This window comes from Carettochelys insculpta, chromosome 1 (genome assembly GCF_033958435.1).
Source record: "Carettochelys insculpta isolate YL-2023 chromosome 1, ASM3395843v1, whole genome shotgun sequence".
In the NCBI taxonomy this organism is placed as follows: domain Eukaryota; kingdom Metazoa; phylum Chordata; order Testudines; family Carettochelyidae; genus Carettochelys; species Carettochelys insculpta.
This window is the reverse complement of record NC_134137.1, coordinates 129556574-129582115: the sequence shown is the minus strand read 5'-3', so window position 1 is coordinate 129582115 and position 25542 is coordinate 129556574. Positions and strand designations below refer to the sequence as shown.

Genomic DNA, 25542 nt, shown 5'->3' with positions numbered 1-25542 from the left:
GATGCGGCACCCCGCAGTGGCCCAGCCGCAAGTGGACAGCGCCGCAAGCCACACAGGGACCATGGAGTGGTAATAGGGGACGAGAGCTGAGGAATCGTTCCAGGTCAGCCATAAATATATTAGCATATTGTGGGGCCATGCGGGTGCCCATAGCAGTTCCACTAATCTGGAGATATAAATTGTCCCCAAATCGGAAATGATTGTGTGTGAGAACAAAGTTACAGAGGTCAGACACCAGATTGGCTGTGGTGGCATCAGGGATGGTGTTCCTGATTGCTTGTAACCCGTCTTTATGTGGAGTATTAGTGTACTAGCTCTCGTCCCCTATTACCACTCCTCTACTTAAGATACATTGATGACATCTTTATGATTTGGACCCATGGTACAGAGGCTCTAGAAGAATTCCACAGAGACTTTAACAATCTGCACCCCACCATCAACTTATGCCTCGATTACAACATGCAAGAGATACATTTCCTGGACACTACAGTACTAATCAAGGATGGCCTGATCAGTACCACACTGTACCGAAAACCTACTGATCGCTATACTTATCTACACCCTTCTAGTTTCCATCCTGCACACGTGACTAGATCCATTGTTTACAGTCAAGCTCTTAGGTACAATCGCATTTGCTCTGATCCAACTGACAGAGACCAAAAACTACAAGAACTTTACCAAATATTCATAAACCTGAATTACCCACCAGGAGATGTAAAAAAATAAATCGACAGGGCCAGACGAATACCCAGAGACCAGCTACTCCAAGATCGGCCCAAAAAAGCCAAGAACAGAACACCACTGGTCATCACCTACAGCCCCCAACTCAGACCACTGCAACGAATTATTAAAGACCTACAACCTATTCTTAATCAGGATGCCACACTCCAGAAGGCCCTGGGTGACATGCCTGTTCTCTCCTATAGACAACCTCCCAACCTCATGAGGATCCTCACTAACAACCACAGTCTATACCCCAGGAACACCAGCCCTGGAACCTTTCCCTGCAACAAAGCCCGCTGCCAGCTTTGTCCACATATCTTCTCTGGAAATACCATCACTGGACCTAACCAGGTTACTCACAGAATCACGGGCACTTTCTCATGCTCCTCTACTAACATCATATATGCCATCATGTGCCAACAATGCCCAGATGCTTTGTATATTGGACAGACTTCTAACTCCCTTAGACAAAGGGTCAACGGGCACAAAACAGACATCAAAACACTCCAGATCCACAAACCAGTTAGTCAACATTTTAATGGAATGGGGCATTCTGTCAATGACCTAAAGGTACGTGTGTTACTGAAGAGGAATTATCGCACCGTTTTGGAAAGAGAAGTGGACGAGCTGACTTTTATATTCAAATTCGGCACATTAACACATGGTTTAAATCATGATGGGAACTTTCTGAGTCACTATAGGGGCTCGTCTGCATACTTGGCTCAACCTAATTCTTGACCTTCCCCCCCACCCCTCCACTCTCTGATTTGCTCACCTTGATTATCTTTTTCTGATTTGTCCTCCTTGCTTACTGTTTTTGGTTCTCTGTGTCTTAAATATTGAGTCTGTTCTGGTCTGGCTATGGTCTGAAGAAGTGGGTCTGTCCCACGAAAGCTCACCTAATAAACTATTTTGCTAGTCTTTAAAGTGCTACTTGACTGCTTTTTGTTTTGATAGTGTATAGACTAGCACGGCTTCCTCTCTGTTACTATTCAAGTGTAGATAAATGTTTATTTTCATGTTCACCACTCCATGCTGTGCTCCTCAGGGGGATGGTGGGTGCTGGATGTGTGGTGCTGGTGGAGGTGGGGGTGGCAGGGACAGTGGATGGCAGATGTGCATGAGATGTGGGTGTGCATGTGGGTCAGAGGTGGCCGTCGGCAAAGGCTTGTCTGAGGGCTTCCCTGATGCGGTGGCTGTTCTGATGGGCCTGGCAGATGGGGGTGGTGCCCAGCTGCTCATAGCCAGTGCTGGCCGGAGGGCCCCTCCGGGGACATAGGCATCCCCCTTTCCCTCCACAACATTGTGGAGGCAGCAACAGGTGCCCACCACCAGGACATGTTGAGGACCCCGACCTCCAGCCGCATGTGGAGGCACCTCTGTTAGCCGATGGCCAGGTAATGAGTGGTCTGTGAGCCTAATTACATCCGAGTCTTTGACTGCTAGGACCGACAGTCCCTTCACAGCGGGCAGCCACAATGGCTGACAGATGCCCCAGAGATTCACCCGAGTCTTTAACTGCTAGGACAGGCAGTCCCTTCGCAGCAGGCAGCCAGTGTGGCTGATGGGTGCCCCAATTGTTGGTGCAGAGAGCTTATTTCACCCGAGTATTTAACTGCTAGGAGAGACTGTCCCTTCGCAGAGGGCAGCCTGGGAGGCTGACGGGTGCCCTAGGAGTCTGTCCCGTGGAGGCGACACGACTCGGCGCTCAGCTTTTACTGCACCTTACCACTGATCAGGCTGACATAGCCAAACAGCTAAGGTTCTTTGTTTTGTGTTCGGCTGAGTTACAGTAACTGGAAGGAGTCAGGCTGAAAGCTTAAATGGTTACTATTTATTAAAAGGCAGAAATAAGAATCATAGCGGTTACAAGGTTATTGCTCTATATTCTTAACTACTAGTAGGATGATACATATGGTATACCAATTAGATTACAGATGAAAGTTACACATTTGAGGACGAAACACCTCAGTTTACAGAGCTCTTACTATTAAATGTGCACAAAGTACATTACAGGTATAATTCTCACACCTGCGTCCTTCGACTCTAGCGTAGCCAGCGTCTGTCACTCAATCCCTCGGGAAGAAGAGTACAAGGAGGGCATCTCCTGGGTCCTCAGGAGACAATGACCTTTCCCGACTGGCAGGTATAGGTAATTGGAGCTCAGAGTGGGCTGCTGAATCCTCCTTTATACCCCTTGGGTCACATACGCTCTTCCTTATCTAAAGTTGCCAGTTGTACTGGTTCGCCTTTGTGACGCCAGTTCTTACAAGGGAGTTGCGACTTAATTTACACTTGTAAGACAGAAATAACTAAATAATTAAGACAGGACATTCTTTTCATATGGGCGCAAGATTCCTCTCCTGGGACGATGTGTAGGCGTATCAATTATCAGTATGAGCCAAGGGCAGTTTGAGGCCCTTTGGTCATCGGCTGGCCTGTTAGCCCTCTTATCTGTGTTCTTCCGTTGTCCAGGGTCGTGATGAGGCAGCACACCTGTGCTCTGAGGTATCAAAGACTGTGCTTGAGATTAGCACATCTGCACTCCCAGGCATCAAAACTGTGCTGTTTCCTTTTGCCCTTTGTGCTCTGAGGCACTGAAGAGGGGTAAGATGGAGTCGAGCAGGGGGATTCTGTATGGCTACAACCTCCACTGTCCCCTTAGGTGCCCAAAGGCCCGCTCCACAATGTTGTAGGCATGGTTGAGGTGCTGACTTAGTGCTTCCCGCGGGGGGTTGAGATGTCCTGTGTATGGTCTCATGAGCCATGGCTGCAGGGGGTATGCTGCATCTGCCACTATGCAGAGCGGTATGGTGATGTCCCCCGCCACTGGGATCTCCCACTGGGGGATGAAGGTGCTGGCCCCCATGTGCTGGAGTTCCAGAAGACAAGGGCATCATGGGTGCGGACGGCCCAGCCCACATAGATGTTGGTGAACCAGCCCCTCGGGGCCACCAGGGCCTAGAGCACCACTGAATGGTAGCCCTTCCTGTTGATGTACTAGCTGGTGCTGTGTAGCGGGACACGCATGGGGATGTGTGTGCCATTCAAAGAGCTGATGCAGTTCAGAAAGCCCAGGTCCTGGAAGCTGGCGATGGTGTTGTCCAGATACCCCAGGCGGACGACCCTATGGAGCAGCATTGCACTGATGGCTCTGACGACCTGCAGGGGCTGGGGAGGGGGACACGTGCTCTAGTGCAGGTGTGGCAGCTGTCTTCTCCCTGTCGACACTATGATACAGGTTACGAATGCCACCTTCTCTCGTTGGGCCTCATCACAAACACCCAGAAATCGACTCTGGAACCCACACAAAACATGGAGTTTATCAGTGCGAGACTAGACTCCATCACAGCTCGAGCGTATCTTCCGCTCCAGCATTATCATACTATTCAAGACATCGTCCACATGGTCTCCATGATCCTGAAGGTACAGATCATAAATTGCTTGCAACTCATGGGGCACAGGGCTGTCACTATTTATGTTGTTCAAAATGCACACCTGCGGTTTCGATGCATCCAGTATAGGATAGTGTCTGTATGCAGACCCACAAATCATGATATTCACAAATGGGTCACAGTGCCAAACAATGTCCTCCAATCCTTGTGGTGGTGGATGATACCAGACAACCTACTTGCAGGAATCTCACTTCATCAGCCACAGCCAACTGTACCGATAATGATGGATGCTTCCTTACTGCGATGGGGAGCTCACCTCAATGGCCAGTCTGTAAAGGCTGGTGGTCCACCACAGAGGCATCTCACTACATAAATCTGTTGGAGCTCAGAACAGTGCGAAACGCTTGCAGACACTTTCTGCCATGCATTCGCAGCATGCCTGTCAAAATACTTACAGACAGCATGGCTACGATGTACTACATCAGTCGCCACGGAGAAGCACACTCCCAGCCTCTTAGCACAGAGGTGACCCACCTATGGAACTGGTGCATTTGCAATGACATAACTCTGGTAGCGTCATACTTACCAGGCATCAACAATATGGAAGCAGATGCCTTGAGCAGATGCTTTGTGCCAGACCACGAATGGGAGATCTGCTGTGACATTCTTCACCCTGTGTTCCACCGATGGGGATTCCCGGTCATAGACTTATTTGCTACCCATCTGAATCGCCAATGCAAACAATACTGCGTTAGAGCATGTCTGGGGCCAAACTCCCTGGGTGACACATTATTAAGCAACTGGAGGGTTCCACTACTCTATGCGTTCCCCCCAACAGTGCTAATTCCCAGAATGCTGGAGAAAGTCAACAGGGACGGAGCCAAGCTCATACTGATAGCGCCTGCATGGGCATGCCAGTACTGTTTCCCTGTACTGCGCAGGATGTTGCACATGCCACAGCTCCTGCCTTGTCCCATAGATCTGCTGACTCAGAATAAAGGGGCAACTGTGCACCCACAACCTTGCACTCTTCACCTCACAGCCTGGATCATTGCTGGTTTGACAGTGCAGAGGACCTCTGCTCGGATCAAGTAAAAGAGGTCTTCATGTAGAGCAGATGGCAAAATACACACAAGACTTACTTTTCTAAGTGGAAGCGATTCATGATCTGGTGCTTCTCCAGGCAGCTGTCTCAGACTGAAGCCCAGATCCATTCTTTTCTGAACTACTTGCTGGACCTAAAACAAGGTCTAGCACTGGCATCTTTGAAAGTGCACCTGGCTGCCATATCGACATTCAGGCACACAATTGACAGCACATCAGTCTTTGCTCACCCAGTTACAGCACATTCCCTTAAAGGGCTAGCTAACTTGTACCCACTGAGGCAGCCTGTTGCGCCCCCATGGAGTTTGGACTTGGCCTAGAGACACTGATGAGAGGCCCATTTGAGCCTATGGCCATGGTCCATCTCAGATTGTTATTGTTAAAGACTGCATTCTTCCTGGTGATTACATCCACCTGAAGGGTGAGCGAACTGTCAGTCCTCCTGGTGACCCCACCATATACAATTTCAACAAGGATGGGGTGAGACTCAGATTACATCCCCGATTCATCCCTGAGGTCTCCTCTGAGTTCCATATTAACAAGCCAATAGTGCTGCCTGTGTTTTATCCTAAACCGCATGCCTTGTCATGTGAGGTATAGTTACACTCACTGGATATCAGAAGGGCCCTAGCCTTCTACACTGACAGAACCAAACCCTTTTGGAGGACCGAGAGGATGATATGTCTACAGCCTGTTGCTCTAAAGGTGAAGCAATAGTTTCGCAGAAACTCTATAACCGTATCACATCCTGCATCACAACTTGCTGTTCCCTGTGTGGCATGTCCTTACCATGTCAATTGAGGGCACACTTAACCAGAGCAATGGTAGTGTTGATGGCTTTCTTCAGAGGACTCCCCCTTTGCAACGTCTGCAAGGTGGCGACCTGGGCATCCTATGATACGTTTATTGGGTACTATGTCGTCTACTGACAGATAACTGAGGATACCTCCTTGTACAGAGCAGTGCTGTCTGTCCTGGACAAGACTTGAATCCAGTACCTGTCTCCTTGTTTACTGGGGGGGTAGTACTGCTACTCAGTCATGTAAGGTGCAGCACTCACAGAGACACTCGAAGAAGAAAAAGAAGTTACTCACCTTCATGCAATGATGACGATTCTTCAAGATGTGTCCCCATGGGCGCTCCAGCACCTACCCTTCCTCCCCACTTCAGATTCTTCTCTGCGTTTTTCTGTTTCAGGTTCAAAGAGGTTTCGAGGAACTGGTGGCGTCTGGACTGTGCACGTGATAAAAGGGCAAGAAACAGCATGTTGGAGCCCACACGTGCACATCCCAGCTGAAAACAGCTATCAAGATCTCTGAGCTATGGTGTCAGGGGAAGCCTGACATCTAAGGTGGAGCACCCATGGGGACACATCTTGAAGAATCATCGTTACTGCACCAAGGTGAGTAACTTCTTTTTCATGTGGCATATATTCAGGGCCAAATCCTGGATCTACAGAAATGAACAAAACACCCGTTGTTTGGCCCTCATTTTTAAACTTTAGACAATACTATAAAGATGATCTAGGGATTGTGCTCTTCAGGATGGGGACAGCACCATAACAGACTTTCCAAAGGTCAAGAGCCACCATACTAAAATCAAAAGTATCAGTTACTTGGTAGTTTTAAGTGACGATAAAGGTGCCAACTCTTGCAAGATGCTGTGTATCCTCAGTAGCAATCTGGGGAAACTGTTTAATTCATGACATTCTGTGTGACAGTATGAACTTCTGCATGTAATTTTACCAAGCTTCAAACTCCATTTTGAAAATGTGGCCTATTACTTTTTTTGTTGTCCTTTTACCAACATGTTGGATTGAAATTCTAACTGACAGTGATACAGCGATGACAGTGGAAGATTGTTAATCAGCATAATTCTCTATTCAAACACAAACATCCTAGAGACTTGGACTGGTTAGGCAGAGGACGGGTCCCCTTGCTAATGAATTCACTTGTTAAGGGTCTGCAAATAATCAATGGAGGAGTGTATGCTAGGAAGCACTAAATAGGGACTGAATGGTTATAAAATGGCAGGAACTGATTTGTTCTAGAGTTTTGGTCATTTCTACCAGATTAAGCCTACCTGAAGAGTCCAGATCATTTCCAAGGGAAAGGCAAATGAGACTGAGGGTCATTGCATTGATGTTTCGTTTCTAAAAGACTTGTGTTCTGTGTAAATTTTTTTACAATTAACCTGCCCCTGGCACTTAAAGGGCTTGCTCCAGGGCTGAACTCAGAGTTTATCAGACCAATGCTCTAACCACTGAGCTATTCCCTCCCCAAATATCTTGTGTTTGTGTAAATAGTGGTAGTATCAAAAGCTTATGCAAATTAATTGTTTTGAATTTGTATCTACTGCATGCCCTTGAAGATGTGTAGGTGTTCTGGAACTACAATTTACATCTGGAATTCTGACAGAGGACATGTTTAGTCTATGGAGGAATCTGAAGGGTCAGCAATCGTTTCCAGAGTTGGGCAATGGGCCTGATGATTGTAGTTCTTGGGGGTTGCTAGACAGAGCATATGTAAACTTCTTCCTCCCTGCAACAGTTGAATGCACTCTGTGATTCCTTTTTCCATCCACTTATTCCAGTCCCTATCACAGCTGCTTAGGTCCACCTACAGCTCAGAGCCCCGCTGAGGGCTGCACATTCATGTGCCTAAATGGAACAGGAGGCTAGCCACTGCCTTGCGATGGGCTCCTCTTGGCTGTTGGGCTCCCTACCAGCTCTCTTGAGCAAACTTCACCTTTTGGTCCGAGTCCAGCTTTCTCTTTTCAAGCTCCGCTTCCTTAACTAAAGCACACTCTGCAATTGTGCCTGATTTTGTACTGCCTGACTGCTGGGACACTTATTAGGCTTGCTGTCATTGAACTAAGTTGGGTCCCATCACAAACACATTGAATGTGTCTACACTATCCCTCCCTTTCAGAAGGGGCATGTAAATGCAGTGGATGAAAAATGCTAATAAGGTGCAGATATGAATATTCAGCACCTCATTTGCATAATGATGATCACTTGCAACATGGAGAGTGCTGCTTTGGAAATACAAACTAGCCATGTGGACGGGGTTACTTTGAAAGGAAGCCCCGCTTTTGAAATCATCCTTCTTCCTAATTTTTTTCAGGAAGAAGGATGCTTTCAAAAGCTGGGCTGCCTTTCAAAGGAACTGTGTCCACACAGCTAATTTGCATTTCAAAAGCAGCACTTTCAATGTTGCAAATGGTCATTGTTATGCAAACAACGTGCTGAATATTCATAAGCACCTCATTAACATTTTTATCTGTAACAGAGAGTAAGCTGTGCTAGCCTATACGCTATCAAAACAAAAAGCAGTCAAGTAGCACTTTAAAGACTTGCAAAATAGTTTATTAGGTGAGCTTTCGTGGGACAGACCCACTTCTTCAGACCATAGCCAGCTATGGGCAGCCAGCTATGGTCTGAAGAAGTGCGTCCGTCCCACGAAAGCTCACCCAACAAACTATTTTGCTAGTCTTTAAAGTGCGACTTGACTGCTTTTTTATTTTTGATCTGCTGTAATTACATGTCCCTTCGGAAAGGGAGGGGGTGTGTAGATGCAGCCATTCATCTTAGCTGTGTCTACACGTGCACTGCTCCTTCCAAAAAGAAATGTAAATGAGGGAAATCAGAAATGCGAATAAGGTACAATTTACATATCTCACATTTCATTTGCATAATCTTTTTAGAACGGATTCTTTGGCAAGAAAAAGGAAGTGCACATGGGGCTCTTTCGGAAATAAATCCTGTCTTGGAAGGAACCCTTATTCCTTTTCCTAACTGCGCACCTGCTTCCTTTCCCCTCTGCCCAGCACAGCTTGTCTCAGCCCCCAGCACAAGCTGGTCCCACTGGCTGAAACCATCGTCCCCCGCCCCCCGGGCACAGAGCAAAGTCCCAGCCCTGTGGAGCCTGGTCCGACGCCAAATCGTGCCTTCCCGCCAAAGACCGCGCCACGTCACCTGGCAAGCAGAGGCGGGCTGGGCTGGGCTGGGCTGGGCTGGGCGGGGCTGACAAACCTCTCCCCCTCCCCCTCCCGTGGGAGGGATGCGGTGTTCTCGCTTCTTTCTTCCCCCACGTCGCTGGGGGAACGTCCGCTCCCAGCTGCGGCGCGGGGCCGGCAGGTGTTCAGGAGCGCACTCCGCCCGGACGGTTGGGTAACGGGCTGCAGAGCGGCCGCGGGGAAGCTGGAGGCGGCTGGAACTTCCCCCCGCCCTCCGTGAGTAACGACCTAGCTTCGCCCCGCGGCTCAAGGCCGACCCCCGGGAGGCGCTCGGCGTTTCCCGCTCTGCCGACCCGCTGCTTGTTGGCGTCCCGGCGCGCGCCCCGCGGCTAACGGCTGCGGGGCTCGGTGTTACTGAGCATGCGCAATACAGCCCAGGTGGCCCCCTTCCTAGCGGGAGCAGCTCTGCTCATCGCAGGAGCCGCCGACCCGCGCTGTGCGGTAGTTTCCGCTTCCTTCTCCGCGCCGGGCATCAAGCCGGGACAAAGAGGGTGTAGTGGAGCAGGAGGTGGAAATTGACTGAGCTGGGAGGTCAAGCAACTGGAGGCAGGGCTAGGTGGGGGTTGGCGGCGGCGGCGGCGGCGCGGGGGGGGGCAGCGGCTAAGCCCCGGGGGAGTCGCTGTCATAGAGTTACAGGCGGCAAAGGCCCAGCACAGGCAGATGGGTAACAATTCTCTCAGTAACAGAGAGAGATCCCTGCTAGTCTAGATACGATCAAAACAAACAGTCCAGTAGCACTTTAAAGACGAACAAAATAATTTATTAGGTGATGAGCTTTCGTGGGACAGGCCCACTTCTTTAGATCTACAGCCCTACCAGAACACCCTGTCCCACAAAAGGTCATCTTCTAATAAATTGTTCTGTTAGTCTTTAAAGTGCTACTGGACGGCTTTTTTGTTTTGATAATTCCCTTAGTGGGAACTTTGCAACAATACAGCGGGAGGGGCTTTTTTTGTCGGCTCAAACAGAGCATGCTCAGTAGCTGCTGAAGCTGTTGACCTTCCTGTCCTTAGTTTGTGTAATAATATGCGGGCTGCTTTTTAAAGGTGTGAAAAAGGTGTACAGGAGGCAGCTGGGGTCTGAGCTGCAGGTGAAAATTGACAGAGGTGTAAGGCCAAGTAGGTGGTGGCAGGATTAGATGAGGAGCTGGAGGCAAAATCAGGGCTGGGGAGAACAGGGGCAGCAGGTAAGTCCTGTGTGGGGGTGCTGCTGGAAGGTAGAAGAGGGCAAAGTCCTAGCACAGGCTAAGCAGAAGTGTTAAGAACAGTTAACCACTGCGACTGAGGCACTAGCGTTTACAAAAATAGGTTTTTTTTTACTTAATCAAAAACAGCCCCAAATGTTCCCATAACTGTTACTGCTAACAATTCATTACCTTTCCCTGCTGTAGAAAGCCAATTCTCATAAGTAGCAGTTTCACACTACCATTTGTGTAAGAAACTGCTATCTGTGGAACAACCTAGTTTCCTAGAACTGCTCTCTGATGTGGCTAATTCCTACAGACAGCAGTTTCATACACCTAACAGTGTAATAAACTGCTAGTCATAGGCATCAACATCATCAAATAGCAATTAAGACAAGCCAGCCAGTAACAATCTTATGTTCTTTTTAGGGTGACCATATGGCCCTCTCGAGGTACTGGTGGTGGGGCAGCTCCACCAAGCCCTGGGGAGCTGGGAAGGAGGCAATAGCCCCCGGCCCTCCCCGGGGAAGCAGCAGCTGCCCACGATTCCCCTGAGGCTTGGGGAAGTGACCTAGTGCTCTCCAGCCAACAGCTGCGGCTACTGGTGGAAAAGGTCAGCGGGGAGGGCCCAAATACCGAACAGTTAGTCCCTTTTAAAAAAATAAATAGGGATGCCTTTTTGGCATCCCAAATATGGGACCGTCCTGCCAAATATGAGAGTCACTCTAGTTCTTGTGGTTATGGAGCAGTGGTCAACTGTTTAGACATTTGTTGGGGAAAATAGTGCTTCTGGTAGCATACTACAGTAAACCCTCAATTTGATGGACCCCAGAAATAACGGATGCTGTCTGTCAGTCCTCCCCTGCCCCCAGTAAGTTGCTGGTGACTCACCAAAGCTGTCAGAGTGGCTGGGGCTGAAAGAGCCATCAGAGGGGATGGGACTGCAGCTGACGAGCACAGAGAGCCCACTGCGTTCCACCCAGGTCTTGGAGTGCTCACTAGTGTGCTTTGCAAGGTACCTCCAGTTCTGGAGATTCAAATTTAATGAACTTTCAGCATTAATGGTGAACATTCAGCAACTTTCCCCCATTAGTCCATTAAATCAAGGGTTTACTGCACTACACCTACCCATTTCACACACGCTGCAGCGAATGTAACTGCTCCCTGTAGGCCTGTGTTACAACCTGCTAGCAATTCCTTACAATCACTCATATCATTAACCTGGTAACCTATTCTTACTGGGAACAGATATATTCATCCCACTGGCACTGCCTGAGGCCCCGAGAATTAAAGGCATGTGATTGCCAGGCACATTCAGATACTCCTGTATTGGCTAGCCACAAGTGCCAGTGGGACCCACACAGCCACCGAGCCCACTTGTTGTGTCTGCTTTCACCCTGCAAAGGTCTGACAAGCTTCTATCACCAGCATCTCTGACAACGTTGATGGCGTAACTGAGCTATGTCTTTTCTTCTCTAGTGCAATCTCTGAAACAGGGTGGGGGTGTATTTACAGTTTGAGACCATTCGTGCTCACTTTGTGACCTGTACTAAGCATACATTATTTTAGCATCACATACTATTTAAATGCAATTAGCTGGACTGCTTACTGACTCATTAAAAAGGTGTGTGTGTGTGTCTGTACTGTCAGATTTGTTGGTAATGGCAATGTTGTAAAATTTCCATTTCAAGGGGAACAACTAATACAATCAGATACACGTTTTCCCCCCTCTACAGGCTTCTAGTAGTATGCAGCAAGTGCAAAGAGCCTTCTGCAGCCCCATCTTGGACATTGGCCATGCACCAGTGGTGGAATGCCATCCTTGGATTTGGAAGAAGAGAAAACTACCTTGTAAAAGCATTCAGTGTGGTAGCATCACTATTTTGGTATGCAGGGAAAAAAGTAAATATGGCACCATTACCGTTCCTCATGTTTGTACTAAAGGAGTGTGGGTTATGAACATCTTAAATCCAACCTTGAGAGACTTGTCATCCATAAATTTTCTGATAACTGTACTACAAACATGGTAATCCCGTTATCGCTGAAGAACTGTTTTCAGTTATTTTGTATCAAAATTCCAGCACCTGGCTTCAGATGCACAGCAAACAGAGGACTTATTTTACAGTCTGTTTCTAGTGATATTTATCAGAATTTGGCTGTGGAAGATTGGATTCATGACAACATGAATTTAGAGAACAAACAGGTTCTTTTCCTGTGGAGAAATTCTCCCACTGTGGTGATTGGAAGACACCAGAATCCTTGGCAAGAGTGTAACCTCAAGATAATGAGGAAGAAGAATATAAAACTTGCCAGAAGGAGAAGTGGGGGAGGGACAGTTTACCATGATCTGGGCAATATCAATTTGACTTTCTTTACATCCAAGAAAAAATATGAGAGAATGGAAAACCTAAAATTAGTTGTTAGGGCTCTAAAAGCCTTGCAACCCCAGTTTGATGTGTGTGCTACTGAACGATATGATCTGCTACTAAATGGGAAATTTAAAATTTCAGGTACAGCTGCAAAGCTTGGAAGGACTGTTGCTTACCATCATTGCACTTTACTATGCAATGCAGATAGGTTTCTTTTATCTTCTGTGCTGAAGAGCCCTTACAAGGGGATTAAAAGCAATGCCACTCCTAGCATGCCTGCTTTAGTGAAAAATCTCTTTGAAGAGGATCCTTCTTTAACATGTGAGATAGTCATGGATGCTGTTGCTGCAGAATATGCCAGGTGCCATCAAACTGATCATCATATTACCTTAATAAACCCAGCTGATGAGACAGTTTTCCCTGGAATTAACACTAAAACAAAAGAACTACAAACATGGGAATGGATATATGGCAAGACACCAAAATTTAGTATTAGCACTTGTTTAAACATGGTATATAAACAGTCTCCCCTTGAAGTTAAGGTAGATATACAGGTAAAGTATGGAAGAATTGAAGTCTGTAATATAGATTTGCCAGAGCAGTGGCTGCCACCAGCAATGTGTAATGAACTGGAGAACAACCTAATTGGTAGTAAGTTTTGCCCAAATGAAACCACAGCATTAGCAAGTGCTCTGCTGAGAATATATCCACAAAACCATGAGTTGCACAGCAAGTGGAGCCTCTTATGTGAGAATGTGATGACACTAATGTGATGTTCATAATCAAAGCGTAAGTCACATCTTTGCTACTGACAAATACATGATTTACTGCAAATGTAAAATAAAATCTGGTTATTTTCAGAATATTGTGCAATCTTGCTTTAGTTTGACAACTAATCAGATTGAACGTGTACTTACTCACCCAAGTACATGAAGATATAAGTTGCACCTCCTTTCTCTGGCACCATGGGGACCTAACTGGTCCTGGACGAGAGAATTTGTCTGATTAATGGAGGTCTCTTGCTCCAGCCACCCAGTCTGCCGTCCGCTCCTCTCTCCCCACTCCCCTCCTAGTCCTAGGGCCCTTTACCTCCTGCCAGACCTTGAATTCTGCTGGGCAGACACTGGCTTGGCCGGTTCCAGCCCCATACTGGACATGGCCCCAGCTACTGGGGTGCTAGGTAGGCCTCAACTGGGCTGCTGGCATGGCCCCAGAGCTGCAGGGGTGGCTTGGTCCCTGCAGAGGCCAGCTCCAGCCCTGGACAGGGAGTTGGATGCTGCCCTGGCCCCAGAGGAGCTGGTCCTGGCCTTAGCACAGAGGCTGGCTCTAGACTGGCCACGTTGCTGGCAAGGCAACCACTTCATGGGTGCTTGGTGCGGCCCTGGCTGGGCTACCAGTGTAGTCTGGCCCTGTGGGTGGGCTGCCTGTATGGTCCTGGCCCTTGGGGGGTGCTGGGTGCAGCCCTGGCTCCATGAAGGCTGGCTCCTGGCAGCTGCTGGCCAGGGATGCAAGCCCCACTGGGCTCTCCTGCCTGAGGCAACCAGGCTCCCCTTACTAACCACCTAACCCCAGGGTCTGTACTCCAGTAACATCTGTGGTCCTTCTGGATGACCGATGTTACCGGACAAGAGAATTCCAGTTTTGCGAGGTTTAACCTGTATTTGAAACTAGTTCTATAGCTAAAACCTCACGTTTCAAACGCAAAGATTTGAAAAATTATAAAGGATTTGGACAGAGTGACAATTTTATGAAGACTGTAAAGTCATTAGTATAGTCTATATGAGGTGGTATTTTGATGAGATACTCCAGGTTTAACTTCACAGCTCTGTCTATATTTTAGGCTCTAAACTAAACTTTATTCTAGATTTCCATCTTATGGTCTATATTAAAGTTAGTTAAGAGGCATGCTACAATTATTTGAAAAAGTAAACAATGGGCCATGGACTTGTGACCAGCTCATATTTGCAGAACTAGATTTTGATTCTTGTGTCTTGCTTACTGGGCTAGTCCTCAACTGGAAGGATAATGACCACAAAGCAGGAACACACAATTAGATAAAAGAATGAGCCATACTTGATCATACCATCTTCCATTTACAGATAGTTGAGCCCATCAATACATGTATTCCCATTAGTATTTAAATAAGTTGATTACAGAAATAAAGGACTTCCGAGGGCAGTTAAATTGTAGTGTGATTGCCAACTGGTACTACAGAAGACTCTGGACAAATATTCACTGATTTGTACAGCTCTCTACCTTGTTTTATAAGCAAACAATTGGCCTTTATTTAATTAACTAAGCCACAATGGGTTTTCCATAAATCCTGTTTTTTCTTTAAACTATAACATGGAATAAGGATGCCTATTTAACTTCCATATATTTGGATTTTTGGCATTGGATCAAAAATAAGTTTTAGATGTACAGAGCACAAATGTAACTAGTATCAAACATTTGAACTTTCAGTACTGCTAATTCATGATTCTTGATACAGAAACCTCAGCTATGAGCACATTGGTAATGGAGGTTGTTTAACTCTGAAATGTTAAAACTCTTGACAAAAATATTGTGGTTCCTTCAAAAGTTTACAAATCAGTATAGGCTTGGATAGCTCAGTGGTTTGAGTATTGGCCTGCTAACCCAGGCTCATGAGCTCAATCCTTGAGGAGGCCATTTAGGGATTGGAGCAAATAGATGATGCTTGGTCCTGCTGAGAGGGCAGGTGACTGGACTAGATGACCTCCCAAGGTCCCTTCCAGCTCTAGGAGATGTGTATCTCCAGTTACTATTAATACAACTTAAACTTCACTATGCAGAAGCAATATGGTGCTTTTACCTAAATATAAATGAAACAAGCACAGAAATAGTTTATGTACCTTATTTAGGAGAAGTTTAAAATTTAAAGCAGCATTGTATTTTTTTGCCTGGGGGTGGGGAGGGTCTATGCTACTGCCCAGATGCATAGTTTTGGTTCAAAATGGAGAGTTTGGTAAACCTGCCCTGATTAGTCAACATTATGAAGGCAAGTCAATCTAAAAGATGCAATCTGAGTTACATTAGTAGTACAATTCAAATTCCCATAGCTTAGATCTAATTACTGCAGGGTCCACACTATGCTGGATTGATAGAAGAAACTCTCCCATTGACTCCTCTTACTCATCTCATTCTGGTGAAGTACCAGAGTCAACAAGAGTGAGCAGCACAGGATCCATCTGTCCTGTGGTGGAAATATACCATCAGTTTGTGACTGGTATTTAACGTTCTGGTGTGTTCTAAAGTGTTTCCCATTTACTTTAGAAATTCTATAGATTCAAATAAACTGCAAGTAATAAAAATATAAAAAATAATTTATTCCATAAATGTACAGTACATGTAATTAAGAAAAAAATAAAGCAGGTGTTAAACTTGGAAGAGCAGTAAGTAAATACAAATATCTGATCATGCTTTCTTTGTGTGCTTAGTATGAAAGACATCAACTGTTGTTTCATGACATGGTCTCAAATCAAAGTCACAGTATCCCAGGCAAAACCGACCCTGCAGATATGATGACAGTTTTAGAATAGGTCGTCTTAGAGTTTAAATTCATTCAAAAGTAAAGACACACGTACCTGTGGTTTCTTAAAATAATCAAGCCCTCTTCCAATTTTAATCATCCATCCATTGTTGAATCTATTTTAAAAGTTCACAATGTTACTCCATCTTAGTTTAAAAAAACATACATACAATTAAGTGATGCAAATTCCTTCTACCATTGAAAACAATTTCTTAAAGTAGATGCCAACTATATAATACAGCAATATCTTGTTTTAAAAACTGTATTGTATGGGTCCCAAAGTTAATTACAGTACATATAAAACTTTGAAGAACGTACTTTACTCAATAAAGCAACTGCCTTCTGTTTTGAATGACATTGTAAGCATATAGATAATTTGTAAGGATTAAATAATTTGGAAATAAGTGGTTCTCTGCATCACCCACCTTATTTCTCGATCATGAATTGAAGATGAAAAAGAGACATTCAGTGTTACTCCAAAGTTCTTCAGTGATTGCTTAATTTCTTCTAGGCTACTTGTCTGCTGATTCTTCCCACTGCTCTGTTCAAAAGTAAAAGTTGTTTTCTCACCATGCATGTTCCAGTGGTGTACATTTATCTTCTTCCATTCACTAACACCACTTTGTTCTTATATCTTTTGTCCAAGTCACAACAGACTTTATAAAGCCAGATACGTTATCCTCATTATTGCAGACTGGGTGACTGAGGCACAGTAATTCTAGGCATTAGATGTGTTCTATCTTCCATACACTGGATTGTCTGTTCAGACTAAGATTTGGGCTGAATGAAAGGGTTTTATGTGTGTCATAACCCCTACGTATCAAAATGTATCCAGACCTTTCTTGTTAGGTAGTTTCACTGCAGAATTTTTTTGAAACAGTTTTACCATAGTCAAACATGACAATATAAACATCTTCTCCCTTCATCCCCTGGGTCATTTCCACTTAGGATTCCACATAAGTAGAATTTATTAGCTAGCAAAATATTTTGAATTAGATAATTCATTGTTTATATTAAATCCTCTTGACCTGCTTGCATCTCCTTTTGAAAGACAGAGGGTCTCAGTCTGATAAAATTGGTATGCATGAACAATAGGTTTAATACAATAAGTCTCAATACTTACTTCATCATAGGAAGTGAGGAGGTGGATAGTTTTCACTTTGCAGGGCCCCTTAACAAGCATCTCACAGAATCGTAAGAAGTTGTACAACTGTAAGAGTTAGATTAGTTAATAACTCAAAAATATTGTTTTATGTATAGGCTACATTTCAGAGCCACTTGCCTGGTGAGTATGCCTAATATATGGATCCTCTACCCAAACTTCGGTAACAGTCTCATTAAGGTAATCTTGGAAAACCTTCTCATAGCTGAAACCTGTTGCATTCTCTTCAATTTTAATCTGCTGGTGGTATTTACCATCTGAAAAAAAGAGTATCCTTCACTAAACAAGACAATCGTGTGTTTGTATTATGTAAAACCTATGAAGCTATCATAGCTTCAGATGTACATGTGCATTTTATGAATATTTTAAAACATTTACAGTCCAACTTTATACCTTCTTTTTCTTTTGCAATATATTTTTTAATTGCTTCAGCTCTTTCCATGTAGTCAGATATTTTTTTTCTGTAATGAGCTTTTTTTGTTTCATCTTTTGTACCTGTAAATCAAAAACATTAAGATTATTTCAGAAAATGAGGGCAGCCATGTCTGGTAATTAATCCTCTCTGTTCCTAAGGATAAAAGATTTTCTAATATTTCTTTCATTCTACAGCAGTGATGTTCAAAATCAATTGCCACATCTCCCCTACCAGGTGCCCTACCCCCACTGCCACACACCCTAACCCCATCCCCTGCCACGACGACTCACTAGAGCCACCGCCGGAGCTGCACTGTCCAAGCACCAGACAGCCAAGAGCCTCCCACATCCAGATAGCCATGTTGCCCAGCCCCAAGCCCTTCTGCGACCCAATGGAGCTGCAGGAGGAGTTGCTGCTGCTAGTGCCATGCCTGTCCCGCCAAGCATTGGGGTGTGTGCATGGAGGGTGCTTCACACGTGCAGCTCTAAGGAGTCATATTTGCCACATCACACTGTCCAGTTTGCCACATAAACGAACAGCATATTGGACACCACAGGTCTACAGCAGAACAGATAAGTCCTTTGCTGAACTTACATCCATGCCCAATACCCAGTCCACTTTACTGTTTGGTTCTCATTGTACTGTTTAATTTTTCACTGTATGTATCTATAGTTGGCAGAATTTAATTTTTGAAATTTTTGAATAATTGAGGTTTATTTATAAGAACATTTATCAATTTATAATTTTCACAGCAGAAAATTCTGAAGGGTTGTCAGATGGTATTTAATAACAATAGCTGTTGAGATTCAACAAGTTAAAACTTTTTAATGGTTAACACACATTGTCAACATCACAGGTAAAACTATACAAAGTTAATATACTTATGTCAAACTCTGCATTTCCAAGCAGATTTTTTACATTGTCTTTCTATAAATTTTGATTATGATCCATGGAGATATTCTGTCAGCTCAGAAATACTTTATATTTACAATGACATCAATGCTGACTGACATTTACCAATTAAAAACTGAAGCTTTTCGAATGGACATATATTACAGGATAGGCTTGTGCTCTGTGTGTGTGTGTGTGAGACAGAGGAATTTGGCAGCTATGAACCACAGCTTGAACCTCTTTAGTCCAGCAACATTCTTGGTACAACATGATTTTAGTTAGCTGGATGTCCACTTTTCATGAGTGTGGCCAACTTTCCCATTATCCTGTAAAGTTTGTTTACAGCCAGCAGTCCTGGCTCCCCGTGTTCTGTGCTGTTATTTAGCTCTAACATCCCTTGTATGTCTTCTAAGAGCTCAGTAAGCAGTGGAAACCCTTGTTCCTCATTTGTTTCAGGAAGAAGGTTTTTTTTTTCTTGAAGGAACCCCATCTATATGGCTGTTTTTGCTTTTGGAAAAGTCTCTTCCAGAAGCCTGATCACATGAGATTTGTAAATCAGGGCTTCATTTGCATTTTTGATCTCCCTCATTTGCATTCCTCCTCTGAAAGGAAGTATGCATGTTAAGGTCATTGGGGCTCTGCCAAAAGGCACAGGTGTGCCTTTTCAGAGTAGACATTTCCTATGCCCACAGAGGAGAGGAATGGGTTCTCCCAGCCAGTAGCTAACCTGTCAGAAAAATTTTTCTAGCCTTATCCACGGAGGGATTTAGATGGGCTCAACTATACCAGGCGATAGAGAAGGTGGATTTGCACATCCCTGGCCAATATATTTAAGCCAACTTAAGGTGTCTGGTGTAGCCTGCCCAGGGATCCTTGCGCAACGCGAGCTGTGCAACCCAGTACCCAAGGCCCTACGGTCTGCAAGCACAGGAGAGAGCAGCGTTAGTTCTGACAGGGAGGTGGCACCGGAGCTGCTGCTCCCGATGTTTCCCAGCGGCCGGGAAGCCAGCCCCGGCTCTGGGCGGGAGCCCGAGGCCGCGGGCAAATGGGTGGGGTCCAGCCCTGGGTACCTTTCAGCACCCGCAGGAGCAGGTCGATCCCTTCCTGGTAACACACCAGCGACTCCTGGAAGCGGGAGGTCGAGTCTAGCTCTACCGCCCGCTTCAGCGTCGCCACTGCCGGGGGCTCCAGCGCGGCCACCGCGTCCGGCCCGGCCTGGGACATGGAGGCAGCCGGGAGGCGGCAGCGCTGCACCCGCGGGGCATTGAATCCGCAGCTGGACAAGTCTGCGCACGCGGGCTAGCAGCCACTACAAGCACCGGCTAGACAAGAGCATCGCGGGAAGGTCACGTGATTTTCGGACACCTGTAGGGAACCCCAAGCGGAAGTGGTGCATCGCTTTATGCTTCCCCCGGCGCCGGAAGTTGCCGGAACTCGCCCTGCAGCTCGGAACCAACGAGCGGTGGTTTCTGCGCGCGGGCCGTAGTGTGCACCGGAAACGACACTTGGGGCCAAGATGGCGGCGGGTGTGCTGGTCTGTGTTACTCGGAGACCCCCGGCCTTCTGGGGAGTGAGTGAGGCGCGAGCGGGTTCCCTGGGTTAGTTGTAGTGGGATTTGGGGGGCAGTTCTTGCATCCTGTTGGCAAGAGCAGGGAAGGGCGGCCTGAGAGTCAGCCGCGGCTCGGTCCCGCCTCCCCTTTTCCCGGCTTTCCTCCATCTGTTCGGGTTCCTGGAGCCCCCTCGAGAAAGTGCAGTGGGGCTGGGGCTTTCCCCTTTTCGAGCCATCCTGGGCTACACTAGGACTGGCTGTAGTCTGATATCCACCCCTAGGCCGGCTCACCCTAGTGAGCTGTGGTGGCTGAGCGCTCTCAAGTGCCTGTCTGGGCGCCCTGAGGTTTTGCTCCTGCAGGCTCCGCGCTGGTGAAACCAGAAGTTGTATCCTTTTGCTCGAACACTAGGAATAGAAATACAGGCTTTAAAAAGATTTAGAAGCGTTTGGTTTCTTTTAGCATCCGCTGATGTAATCAGTATACATTTCTGTATTGGTTATTTTGTTTGCACTATGGGACCTTGATCCTAATTCAGTCATTACAGTTTTATGTACAATACAAATGTTAATTTCCTCCTTGAATGCATTTGACAAAACATGCCGTTTTTTTTTAAAGACTCTGGCAAAAAACAGTGTGGAATCACTGACTTGGACAGGATGGATTCGCCATAAATTTACTAAATCAAGAATTCCAGCTTCAGTAAGCACAATATTTCAGGATTTTAAAGCATGCTTGAGATTTGAATATATCTTTGTGTTTTCACAGGGATGATTTGTAAGAATACTGAACAGTACCTTTATTAAAACAGAGGGGTATGCACACTCAGATTCTTGTATGAAAAAACAGTATATGGTTGTAGTTAATTTTATTTCTGAAATAGGACATTCTTCAATAATAGGTTTGTTACAGTCATCTTACAAATTTGGGTCCCAGACCTACAACTGGATCTGTTTGTGCAGACCTTTGCTCTTATGCAGAGGTCATTGAAGTATACATGTATATGGTTGCAGAATCATAACCCCAAACTTATTGTATCCTTCTGGAAAATGTGTTGAGGAAACAATAATTTTAAACTGTTTGAAGATTAGCTGTCTTGACATACTAAAAAATTACTATCATCAATACTATTCCTGCTTTGCCATTCTGGAAGGGCAGCTTTTTACAAATTTGAGTGGGGGGAAGGGAATTGCCGCATTTTCTTCTGTGTGAAAGACCAAAATACATTTTAGCAGAATATTTTTATGGCAAGATTTTACGGATTTAGTAAATTTTGAAATGTTTAAAAATAAACAGATAAAAACATGCCATTTGTGATCTACATATTTTTAGGTATTTCAGCCAAAACCTTCAGATCATGAAAAATATGGAGGTGATCCTCAGCATCCTCACAAACTGCATCTTATCACTAGAATCAGAAGCACAATATGTCGTCCATACTGGGAAAAGAAAATAATACATGATCTTGGACTAGACAAAGTATGCTTTTTAAATTACTTTATTTCATGTTTATTCTGCGCATCATTAGAGTAGTTAACCTAGAAATTTAGGACCAAATGTGTTTCTTTGATCTTCATGATAGTACATTGCTTTGATATTTTTGTCTTGTGGGATCCTGATTCCATAAATGTTTATGCATGTGCTTAATTTTACTACTGTGAGAATGGATACTCACAGATAGGTAGGTATTTGCATAATAGAAGTCTAGATATGCATCTCTCTTTGGATTTTGATCGGAAATATGTATTTGTGAGGAAAACAGGGAATACCAATATTGAATTTGCTATGTATAGCAGAAAAGAATTTTGCCTATTAGTTTTAATGAAGCTGTTAAAATACAAGTGTATTTATGAATGCTCATTAATTCATTCTTGGGGGTCATATTAAGCAGTGCCTGTGAATATTGGGCATATTAATTAAGATATTATTGAATCCCAAAAATTCAATTAATTTTAGTACAAACTTGTTCTCAGTAAGCTGTGAATTTTGCAAAGTAGTGTAATTTTGCATGCATATTGTTTTAGTGATTTGTATATATTTCAATTTAATACATCAGTTCCTAGACACACAAATTGCATTTTTGAAGTGAGTCTGTACATTTATTGTGAATTGTTTACAGGCAAATCAGCCCAGAGTGCACAAAAACATCCCATCTGTGAATGCAAAACTGAAAATTGTAAAACATCTGTTAAGGTTTGTTAACTGTTCCTTTAACCTGCACAATTAAAATAACTTGTTAGCATAATCCATGTTTTAAACCAATTATCTCGTTTGTAGAATACAGCCTCTGAAATTACCCCATGGAATTCCAACAGAAGAGGAAATGTCAGATACTTTACTGAAGAGCACAGGAGAATTAGTAATTCGGCGGCATCTGAAACCAGTGGAACAAAAAGCAATTAAGTCTTAGTATGCACCAACTGTTCTCACTTTTATAAAATAAATTATTTAACTGATAAATTGGATTAAGTATTAAGGAATGATTAAAAAGAAACCCAACCTGTCCGTGAGTATCACAGTTTATTGTCTCACTATAAAGAGAGGATAAGCCCTTGAAACAACTGCTCCTTAGTTAACCAAGGACTAGGACATTTAATAAAATTAGAGATAAGGAAACACCTGCTATGCCATATGATGGTTTGGATCACAGAAATCCTCTTGAGGTTGTCACCAGGTGTGCTGATCGTGCCACTGATGTGCACCTTCCTGCTCTCTGGGGCTCCTCATCACATTGTCCTGCTGGTCCAGAAGCTCTGGTCTCCCACAGCCAAGGCACTGTGGGTTACAGCCCCCTGCAAACAACACAAAGACTGAATCAGCTCAGCTCTGGGGGGGCTGGTTATAGTGATGAGATGGCTGCTTCCTCAGTCTCACCATTCTGACAGTTTTGAACATTAAGGCCTGCCCTACACTACAAAGTGCGGTAATTTAAGTTGTCTTACATCAACCTTTTAGTGCATATGTCTGCCCAGACTTACCTACTGCCAACAAGCACCTCCAGTAACAAAGTTATACTGCCTCCTTGAATGTGTGGTGCCAGAATAGAGCCACTGAAGTTGACACTGTGAGTGTACACGCTGCATGGCCTCTGTTCGTCCTAATACTCCAGCAGCTGTCCCGTAATATACTGTTCTTTGTGGCAGTGACAGGTCTGGTTACAATTATAAAATCCATTTCCCATGGCTTCAGAGACTGAAAGCCAGACGCTCCCCCCATCATCTTCTTTAAAACCCTCAATTTGTTTTTTGAATGCCCTCTTGTGATTGCTGATTTTGGCAATCGCAGAAGCTCACCTCTGTGTGTTCCCAACTGACCAGCGTGGTGGCATGCAGGAAATGGTCTCCAGCCTGGAGTAGGTGTGATATATTGGATCTTCTGGGGCCATGAGGATAAGAAGGTTTACATGCACAGCTATGGATCAGCAACACAAACATGGCTCTCTGTGAAACAAGTACATGGGGGATGCAGGCAAAGGGATACAACAGTAGAAGCAGCCGCAGTGTCATGTGAAAGTGAAGCAACTTCATCAGGGATTCCATGAGTTCAGGGAGGTCAATGATAGATCTGGCACTAAGTCACAGAGCTGCCACATTTACAATGAACTGCATGCGACACTGGGCAGCGACCTCACCAGCATCCCTCAGACCAGGCGTCCAGAAAGTAGTGGGCGGGTGTGAAATTTTTTAAGTGGGGCGCAGCATGATTGGCTGCTGGGTCTCAGGCTCATCCATCTCATTAAAAGCATTGAAATATGTTACTGTTTTATGTATGTGTATTCACATTTATATACCAAATAATAAAGTTTTTACATTCTGCAGGCTTCTTACATGTGCTGAAATATTTTTTTGGTCATCTCTATCTATATATACATAGATCTATATCTATCTATCTATCTATATGTACACACACACACGCGCGCGCACAAGTGAAATTTCCATCAGTTTGGCTTACATTAAGTGGGCTTGGGGGCCCTACTGCCATCTGCAGGGACAAAAGTGAGGCCTGACACATAAAGTTTGCTCACCTGTGTCTCACACCAGTGTGAATGTGAAAATACAGTACAATCGTGCATCCTGTACTTGCAGCACTCATGAAAATAGTGCAGGAGTCTGCGTGCTCCAGGCTTCTGTCAACTATAGCAGACACCAAAAAATGCCATGTGGGTTTGTGGGATTTAAAAAAAAAAATTGGAAAAATTACAGGATATCAGTGGCATCACAAGATGAAGAAAGCTGAATGCTGGGAGCTTGATCCCCAACTCCCAGAGATCTGTAGATAAGTAATTTCTCTCTGCCAAAATATGGAAATTTTCCAAAAGGTATTTTGCCTGTGTGTTGCACATGGTGCACTAGGATGCCTGCCCACTGTGTATTGCATGTCGCATCGAAACAAGAACATGTGGTAAGTCTGTACAGTGCAGATGCAAGCAGCCAAATATGTGAGTGTATGGCTATGTCTACACTAGGACGCTACGTCGAAGTAGTCTATTTTGAAGTAACAACATTGAAATAGGCCACTTACACGCGTGTCATCCACACATCCTCTGGGGTGGTGCTGTTGATATTCAATGTCGAAGTAGTGATGGGGAATGTCGAAAGGGGCCGCCCCAGAAGGAAAAGCAGAGTGTCCACACACACAGGCACCCGCTTTCGAAATAAGGGGCTAGGAAAGCCTGCGGACAGGGTCACAGGCTGGACTAGCCCTTCTGGGGCAGTGGCAATCCACTCCTTTAAAGAGTCCCTCCCAGACATACCAGGCCTGCACAGCACAAGGTCTGCAGAGCGCGAGCCACACTCCTGCAGACTGAGGCACAGCAGCCATGGACCCCCCAGCAGCAGCAGTAGCACCTGGAAGCCTTCCAGGTTTTCACCCAGGGAGCAAGCACCCTGCTAGGTGCTGCACAGGAGGCCGCCTAGCAGCTCCTGGCAGGGGAGCCTTCCCAGGGGGCAGAGGGGGACGCCCCTGACCACCGGGCTCCCCGGTTCCTCCACTGCTGGGTGCTCTGCCGCCTCTAGAGCTACCCCACCAGTTCCGAGTGGTGGGAGCGGCTGGTCATGGGGGAGTGGGACAACAACATGTGGCTGCGGAACTTTCACATGCGCCGGCAGACCTTCCTGGAGTTCTGCCAGTGGCTCACCCCCGCACTGAGGCACCAGGACACCCGGATGCGGCGCGCCCTCACTGTG

At 45.4% G+C, this 25542-nt stretch overlaps 3 protein-coding genes across 6 annotated transcripts; 2 read left to right on the top strand and 1 right to left on the bottom strand.

Moving 5' to 3' along the window:
* The first annotated feature begins 9317 nt into the window (after window positions 1–9317).
* Window positions 9318–13646, top strand: LIPT1 (lipoyltransferase 1). 2 transcript variants are annotated; one of them, XM_074983282.1, is made up of 2 exons: window positions 9318–9455; window positions 12159–13646. In XM_074983282.1, exon 2 carries the CDS (start codon window positions 12446–12448, stop codon window positions 13562–13564), a length of 1119 nt encoding a protein of 372 aa, XP_074839383.1. In that variant the 5' UTR covers window positions 9318–9455; window positions 12159–12445; the 3' UTR covers window positions 13565–13646. The 2 variants fall into 2 exon arrangements, with proteins under 2 accessions (XP_074839383.1, XP_074839384.1); XM_074983283.1 differs by lacking the exon at window positions 9318–9455 and adding an exon at window positions 10910–11035.
* Window positions 13647–16150: 2504 nt separating this feature from the next.
* MITD1 (microtubule interacting and trafficking domain containing 1) lies at window positions 16151–20274 on the bottom strand. 2 transcript variants are annotated; one of them, XM_074983278.1, is made up of 7 exons: window positions 19880–20274; window positions 17897–17998; window positions 17624–17760; window positions 17465–17551; window positions 16767–16882; window positions 16397–16457; window positions 16151–16322 (listed from the first exon to the last, which is right to left on the bottom strand). In XM_074983278.1, exons 1-7 carry the CDS (start codon window positions 20031–20033, stop codon window positions 16227–16229), a joined length of 753 nt encoding a protein of 250 aa, XP_074839379.1. In that variant the 5' UTR covers window positions 20034–20274; the 3' UTR covers window positions 16151–16226. The 2 variants fall into 2 exon arrangements, with proteins under 2 accessions (XP_074839379.1, XP_074839380.1); XM_074983279.1 differs by having other exon boundaries at window positions 19926–20054.
* Window positions 20275–20302: 28 nt separating this feature from the next.
* On the top strand, window positions 20303–22861 carry MRPL30 (mitochondrial ribosomal protein L30). 2 transcript variants are annotated; one of them, XM_074983280.1, is made up of 5 exons: window positions 20303–20379; window positions 20975–21058; window positions 21689–21835; window positions 22476–22549; window positions 22634–22861. In XM_074983280.1, the coding sequence occupies exons 1-5, from the start codon at window positions 20326–20328 to the stop codon at window positions 22764–22766; spliced, it is 492 nt and encodes a 163-aa protein (XP_074839381.1). In that variant the 5' UTR covers window positions 20303–20325; the 3' UTR covers window positions 22767–22861. The 2 variants fall into 2 exon arrangements, with proteins under 2 accessions (XP_074839381.1, XP_074839382.1); XM_074983281.1 differs by having other exon boundaries at window positions 20311–20343.
* Window positions 22862–25542: the final 2681 nt, after the last annotated feature.